General features: G+C 38.2%; 1 protein-coding gene across 1 annotated transcript in view; it reads right to left on the bottom strand.

Moving 5' to 3' along the window:
- Positions 1 to 1,144: 1,144 nt before the first annotated feature.
- The window catches only part of grm5a (glutamate receptor, metabotropic 5a), a 24,445-nt gene continuing 18,026 nt past the window's right edge, over positions 1,145 to 7,563 (bottom strand). The window contains exons 13-19 of the mRNA XM_014003236.1: positions 6,904 to 7,021; positions 6,282 to 6,468; positions 5,470 to 5,628; positions 5,250 to 5,375; positions 4,982 to 5,164; positions 4,712 to 4,881; positions 1,145 to 3,329 (exon numbers count right to left, since the gene is read on the bottom strand). Coding sequence (XP_013858690.1) covers positions 2,441 to 3,329; positions 4,712 to 4,881; positions 4,982 to 5,164; positions 5,250 to 5,375; positions 5,470 to 5,628; positions 6,282 to 6,468; positions 6,904 to 7,021 — 1,832 coding nt within the window. The 3' untranslated portion in view covers positions 1,145 to 2,440. The remainder of the gene's footprint in view (positions 3,330 to 4,711; positions 4,882 to 4,981; positions 5,165 to 5,249; positions 5,376 to 5,469; positions 5,629 to 6,281; positions 6,469 to 6,903; positions 7,022 to 7,563) is intronic.

Here is a 7,563-nt window from a genome sequence, read left to right as displayed (position 1 = left end):
AAAAATGATGGATGGATGGATGGATGGATGGATGGATGGATGGATGGATGGATGGATGGATGGATGGATGGATGGATGGATATTTGATTTTCCATTCCACAGTTTGAAAGCTTTACTAGTACTAATAACACAAACACTGTTAAAAACAAATTTATAAAACAATACAAACTGAAAAACCAACCACTGAATTGTGATTATGTTAAATAAAAATGTATACAGTCCACTGYTTTCCACCTAGTTATAATCCACTACTGCACACAGGAATAAACCATTAGATAAACACTGAGTGCTCTTTTTTCCTTCCTGATCTCGTCAAAACTTAATCCTCTTTAACTATAAACAAACTTTGCCCTATTTAATAAGATAAATTGGTGTATTTTCATTTCACTGAACACTTTTTTTTTTGGAAAATGAGTATTTATTGAAAAAAGAGTGTCCTAGAAAGCTTATTTCCCAAATATGTTTATTAATTATTGCACAGCAGTTTGACACATCTGTTCTTTCTAGAAAAGGTCATTTAGTAACATGGACTGAAAATGTGCCCAAATAAAAAAACTCAACACAAAGGAAAACAACTCAGTAAAGTTTTCAAATTGCGATTAAACTACTTGTTTAAAAAACGTTATTTTTGTCRCTGCTTAAACACTAAGGAAGCGTTCATCTCCATGTGGAATTCTGAAATAATGAGATGAATTATAACAAGAAAAGAATAGCTACATGTCTATATTGCTTCACCCTAAATGAAGAACGTTCAGTAGAACTGTTAAAATTAGAGTTCGTTTAACACGTAATGTTTCTTCAATTCATCAAAAGAATTCAAGCTACCAGAATAAGAAGTTTCAACATAAAACAAAGATAAAAAAAATTTCAGATCACCAAGTTAAAAGCATAAAACATGAGAGTTAGTGCAAACATACATGCAAATGAGCTAATATGTTTTAAGATTATTTACAGTAAAAATTACTAAAACAAAAACCCATCTTGAGCATGTTTGTTTTCATGCCTTTATATTATTACACTAAGAGACTAAAGTGAAACTTTTAAAAGGGAATAAAATAGAAATAAGCACTAAACAAGATTGCCTGAGAAGATGTAACTTGTGAGCTTCGTTTGTCATCCTCAGAAACATCCTAATGAAAAAAAAAAAAAAAAAATCAGAAGCTTGAGTGAACTGAAACATTCCAGCAAAAGTTAAAATAAATTTAAACAGGCTCACAGTTGGGTTTTTAGTGTGACCTTTAAGAAAACTATTTACTACAAAAAAACTCTGGCACATACAGTATTTAAGTTAAAAACAGGCAAAAAACATTTGTCAAAATAAAAACCCTTAAACCTACCATATCCTTGCTACTGTTAATCCAAGAGGTTTGACATTACAACTTAAAAAAATACTTCAGGGTACAAACAAATCTTTACATCATGCAAAGTGGAAACATTTTGTGGAGCCGCATAACAGCGCTCGGAAAGGAACACATTTTAGTTCAAAAAACATCCTGAGATGGATAGTTTCTTCTTCTGTCTTGGTCCAAGTTTTTTGTACATTCATTCATCCAAGTCACCCACAGATAAAAGGAATGAAGAAAACATCCAAGTTGTCCTTAAGCTCTTTGCAGTACCTGATGATTGTGTCCTTATATTCCTCAGAGATGCAACATATTTTATTAAGATAAGAAGATTCCTCCTGCTTTTGTTCTTTTCCCGCACAGAAGAAATAAATCGCACCACATTTAACAGTAACTGTCCATTTTTTTCCTCTTGAGCAGCAGAATATACAAAGGCTCTCCCATATGTGCCAGCTAATTGGTGGACTGGTAAATAAAAACTATCAAATCTATTATTTGAGCTGTTCTTTGCTTAAATGATGTGCTGATATCCTTTCAACTTGAGTATTTGAGATGGATCAAAACCAAAAGCACATAAGATAAATAATRTTTACAGCAAGTGATAAAATAAAAATTATTCTTCCTATGATAAAAATAGATGAAAAACATCTAAGATTACAATAATCTGTATATTTGATTATATCCAGATATGTTTGGGCTTCATTTGTTATTTAAATATAATCAAAAGAAAAACAGATAAAGGTGTTAATTTAAATCCCACCTCATGTTATGATTTGATAAAATGCTCCTTATTTSTTTTCTTTGGATTTTTCTGTAGTTTGTTTGAGTATCAGCAGAGTATGAGTCTTCAGTTGAATTAAAAAAGTAGCCTTTAGTTCCTTTTTGGGGGGGTCTTTAATATTTGCAGCTTTGCCACAAATTCTTGTGTCTTTGTTCTTTGAAATATCATGTCCCACTTAAAAGATTGTTTTCTCAAAAACTGTTTAAACATCCAAAATATCCACATGMTAAAAAGGCATCAAAAGGTTTTCTTTCCATGTCTGAGGGTTTGTCTTACAGACTTCAATTAAAGGATGAATACTTCGATAAAAGCAGGTTTAAAGRGAAGAGGAGCTCTGGCTGTAGTGTCTGAGCAGCTGGTTATACTCAGCCTCAGATGCTGGGGACAGGGAGGGGGGAGAGCTGCCTTCAGAGCTCAGAGACGAGTCTCTGAACGGAGAGGGAGGTGTCAGAGCCATCAGCTCCTCTGCGTTCTTGGCTCGCCTGCCGCTCACACAAGTCCCCGCCAGATGCTCATAAATCTTAGCTGCTGGTCGATTCTCACAGAAACTGGAGACCGAGGTCACCTCGGCGTGTGTGGTGACCGTGGAGGGGGCGTGATGGTTGAGATGCTGAGGTGGACACAGCGGCGTGTCCGCAGCAGCAGCAGCAGCGGGCAGGGCGGTGGAGGAGGGGGRGCCGACAATGGCTCCTCCTGGCAGCATCATGGTGTTCAGCTCGCTGATGTTGGCAGTGAAGCGATTGACCACGCTGCTGATTTGGTCCATGATGGTGGTACCCTGAGTCTGGCCGATGTCCCCCACGCTGATGATGCTAATGTCCCCGCCSTCCATCACAACCGAAACCTGGCTGTTGTCTCCGCCTCTTCGTCTGACGCCAGGAGCGTGCTCAGGTACATACGTGGGGAAAACTTGCACCTCCTCGCTGCCCTCCTCCCCCTTCAGACCCTTTGCTTTTGATGCGTGTGCGCTGATGTTTGGTAGGGGTGACTGAGAGGGCGAGCAGCTGAAAGACTGGGACACTTGTGGCTCTTCATACAGCTCTTTGACGCTGTCTTCTGGTGTTTCTCCTCCTTTAGAGAAGGGCTTGATGATAGCCGTCTGATTCACCTCGACTGGGTCCTTTTTCTTCACATGGAAGGACATCCTTTTCCATAGATTTGGCCTGTAGCTGCGTTCATTTGGTCCCCATGACTTTCCGTTGGAACTGCAAGAGAAAACAGCAAAATTGTTGATAATGAACAACAGTTTGTGTGTTCCTAACTTAAGAACCATAAATAAACCACTGAATACTCCACTCATTGTTGTAGTACTTGAGAGCGGTCTTGCTTTTATGACTGGTTTTAAGACAACTTTTTGATGGTCATGGTCTTGTCTCAGACTAGACCACATTTGTTCCTTTATCTCGGACTTTGAGGCTTTGGGATTTTATTTYAAAACCAATCAAGACAACAACTGTAAAAATATCACTACATTGCTAGAACATTGTCCATTTTATTTGTCAATTTTTTTTGCTTTCATTGGATGTAAAATGTATTGATTCAAATCCAAATGTGACTCATGTATTTTTGTTACCCCAACCACATATCACCACCCCCTTTCACTCCCCAGTGGCACTCCAAGAAAGTGGGCAGTTATTGTAGCTTAGAAGTGAAATAAATGATAAATGCACTGTATTATAAAACACTTTACAGTACAGTTTATTTAACCATTCACATTGCACTCTACTATGCCTCTCTACAAAGCTAATCTAGATCATAAATTCCTCTTTGGAGACTAGTCAGTGCTTTAAATCACATTCATATATAGATGGAACACACATCAGAGGTAGGGGTTCATTGTCTTGGCCAAGAACACTTCGACATGTGCCTGAATAGTGGAGGAATTGAACTCTATCCCAACTCTATCAATGGAGGGCGACTCCCCTAGCCACTCAGCCACAGCTGCCCCACACAAAGCACACAGAAAGGTAAGCAATTTGCAAATGATGTTAGAAATGCTAGCTAGGTTAATGTTAGCAATCAGCCCTCACACAGAGATTTAATCAATATTAGCTACATTTTAAGTTAGCTATGAACAATAGTTTTTTTTTTCTGGTCTTCTCAACTTGGACTCAGCCCATAGAAGTCTTGGTCATGTCTCTGATCTTGACTACAAATCTAACTCCACTCCTTCCACTTTTAGATTCATGCTATTCTCTGTTTCATCTTTTTATTGAATGTGTACTAAGTCTCCTTTCATGTTCTGTCATCTTCCCTGGAAAGAGAAATCCTCCAAGGCCAGGAGTTTCCTGTGGGAGTACGTAACCTAAATGAGGTAGGCTTTTCTCAGCTTAGGGAGCAGTTTTTCTTAGCTTCCCAATCAGCGTGTTACAGTGGGTTTGGTACCTCCATATACAGTATAAACAGCAAAGGATTTACAGAATTTAAAAGATATTTCAACCAAACGTCCATGCTCATATTTAAACTAAAGAATTAGAACAAAAGCTTTAATTTGAATCATCCTTGTGAGTGACACAATGATGCTTGCTTGCATCTCTCTTTTATCTACAGTGTACCTACCTACAAGTATCATCGGACTTCTGTTTACCTTATGTTGTCCTGAGCYGAGCCACGGCGTCGAAACAAGTTGGCCATGCTGCTGGAAGATTTGCCAGTCTTGGCAGCTTTCTTGGCGTCGCCTACATGCATGCGCACGACTGTGGACGTGGTGAAAGCACTGCGCACGTTTTTCTCAGGCTTGGCGAGCATAATGTACACCTGCCATCGAAAATGAGCAACGTGTAACTATTAGTGTAAAGAAAAGCGTAGAATAGCATGATGCTAAAGCGTTTAACTTTAGCACGTTTTTCTTCCTTACCTTGGGGACAAACATGCAGCAGAGAGCCACCGTGGCACTGAGGCTGACACTAAAGCACATGGTTATGATTTTATAATTTGAGCCAAAGTAAATGGGAACAAAGGCCAGCCAGATTATGCAGGTGGTGTACATGGTGAAGGCAATATACTTGGCCTCGTTAAAATTAGCTGGTACATTACGAGTCTGTGGAAGAATAAGAAAAATGCATTCTAATGTAAAAAAAATAGTTAAAAAGAATGTGACAGGTTTGAACTGTTTACAAAAGTACCTTGAAGGCATAAAAGGTGCAGCTGAGAATTAGCAGGCCGTTATAGCCCAGTGGTGCCACCACCCCCAAAGTGGTCAGATTGCAGATTAAATGTACTTCACGGATACTGGGATAGTCATGGATCACCTATGAAGTAAAAAAAAAAGATAATGCTATTTGCATGAATATTAGAAAATTACCATCATCCACAATGTAACATTGTACACACACACACACACACCTCTGGTGGCTCTATGATAAGAAGTGCCACAATGATTCCTAGCTGCAGCAGGATGAGCAGGAAGGCGATGACCAGCTGCGCACAGGCAGACATAAAGCGAGGTTTCTTGGTGCAGATCTTCTTTTTGCTGCCAGCCAAGATGCGTGCTATACGGTTGGTCTGGATCAAAAATAGATCCAATACAGACTTTATGAAAATTTACTGAAAATATACACTTAATCATGATAGYAATCCTTGATCTTAAATATCAACTCCCACCAACACACACCAATTTCTGTCATTCTTCCCTGACAACTGACAATTATTCTTCCAAGCTTTTGATTTCTCATACTCTGAGATAACAATCCTGATAACTGTATGCACACTGTATGTCTAATTCAGAGATTATTCAGCTTTATAAAATGCATTTAAAATCTGATTTACATCTCACATGCAGCATGTATTTGTATGTGACTCACATAATGTCGGCAAAAAATATCTAATTACAGTTCAGCAGCTCTTCCAAAGGTTGTGGTATTTAGGATTCAAGCTCCAAAAAAAAAAAAAAAGGTAAAGTGTGGGTGTTTGAAGGAATAGCATTATGAAAATCTTGCTTTTATACATTACTGTATATGTATACAAAATATATGAATCACAAAACACTTAAATCCACTTTTACTTTTCAAAAGCACTGACTGAATTGTAAGCCAATAATTAAAACATTACAAAATAGTATTTATAACGATYAATTGATGAACTGAAAGAAAAACTTGAGCTCACAAGGAAGTGAAACTAACTAATACACATAGTTGTCTCGCAGTAAGTCAACAGACCTTGGTGACCAGAGCAGAGTAGCTCATGGCGGGGGACAGACCAATTCCCAGCCGTTGTAAGTAGCAGTAGATGATGTGTGGCTTGGCAATGAGGCTGAAAGTGCACAAGTATCCCARGCATATTCCAGCCAGAATGATGTAGCAGAGCTCTCGACTGGACGACTTYACCACAGGAGTGTCCCAAAATCTAAACATAAATCACACCATCATTTCAGTTCTACAGGACTCAATAATGTACTGGTAGTCTCATATGACATGTACAAGAAGACATTCGTCACTTTAGATARAAACTTAATRCAAAGAGTAAGGAGATTTGTGTTTGGTTGCATCTTGACAATAAATCTTATAGCAGGCACCTGCTTGCCAACACATAGGGTACAAGAAGTTCAAAATAATACACGCTCCTTACAAATGTGACACAGTTTAAAAACAGGCTTTATAATAAGATTTGTTGCCAAGAAACTTTGTTACACAAATTCACCAACCACAAATTTCCATACTTATTGTGTCAAGTATTTTTAAGAAGATTCATGAATTCTAGCTCTATCAATCACTGATGTGCTGTTATTTCACATCTATGTGTTGAGAACAATATTCTTGGAAAGTCTTTGTCTATAATTACTTGATGAAGACAGAAGTGACAAAAAGCGTTGCCAGGAGRCCCAGACAGGCAAAGACTACAGCGGCGATTGGCTCTGGATCCCCCCAACGCACATACTGCACTGGGATGGGTTCACAACCTGCGAGAAAAGATGAGTAAAGTCAGGAAACTGTTGATCTATGTTTCAGTGTGCATGTCAGTAACTGCAAGAAGGAGCTTGGGGCAGCRTGGTGGCTTGGTGATTAGCACTGTTGCCTAACACCAAGAAGGTCCTACACTGAAAAAAGGATTTTTGGGTGTAGCAACATTTATTTAATTATTCTTTTTATATTTTACAAAATAATATTAAATTTTATTAACTACTAGAATTTACTAAATAAACAATATCATTATATTGTATATCAATATTACTGTGCAAAAAGTAATATTTAAGTGTTTTTTCTGGACAGCACATAAACATGAATATATTAAGTAACTTCTACTCTTCTGGGCTAAAACTGAGGGTGCATGCACACACAAAGGCTGCTGCTCCTCATTCCATTGCTTCACTTTTCAAGGAGAGGACAAGACGGTGGAAATAAAACATAAGTTGTTTCTTTTGCTTGAATACATTTGTTGGTGTGCAATAGTTTGATGACATAATGTAGGTGATATTTAGTTGTCAGGGAACAGGGAATGCAT

The sequence above is a fragment of the Austrofundulus limnaeus genome, unplaced genomic scaffold (assembly GCF_001266775.1).
Source record: "Austrofundulus limnaeus strain Quisiro unplaced genomic scaffold, Austrofundulus_limnaeus-1.0 Scaffold17, whole genome shotgun sequence".
Lineage (NCBI taxonomy): Eukaryota > Metazoa > Chordata > Actinopteri > Cyprinodontiformes > Rivulidae > Austrofundulus > Austrofundulus limnaeus.
This window is presented reverse-complemented; position numbering and strand designations above follow the sequence as displayed.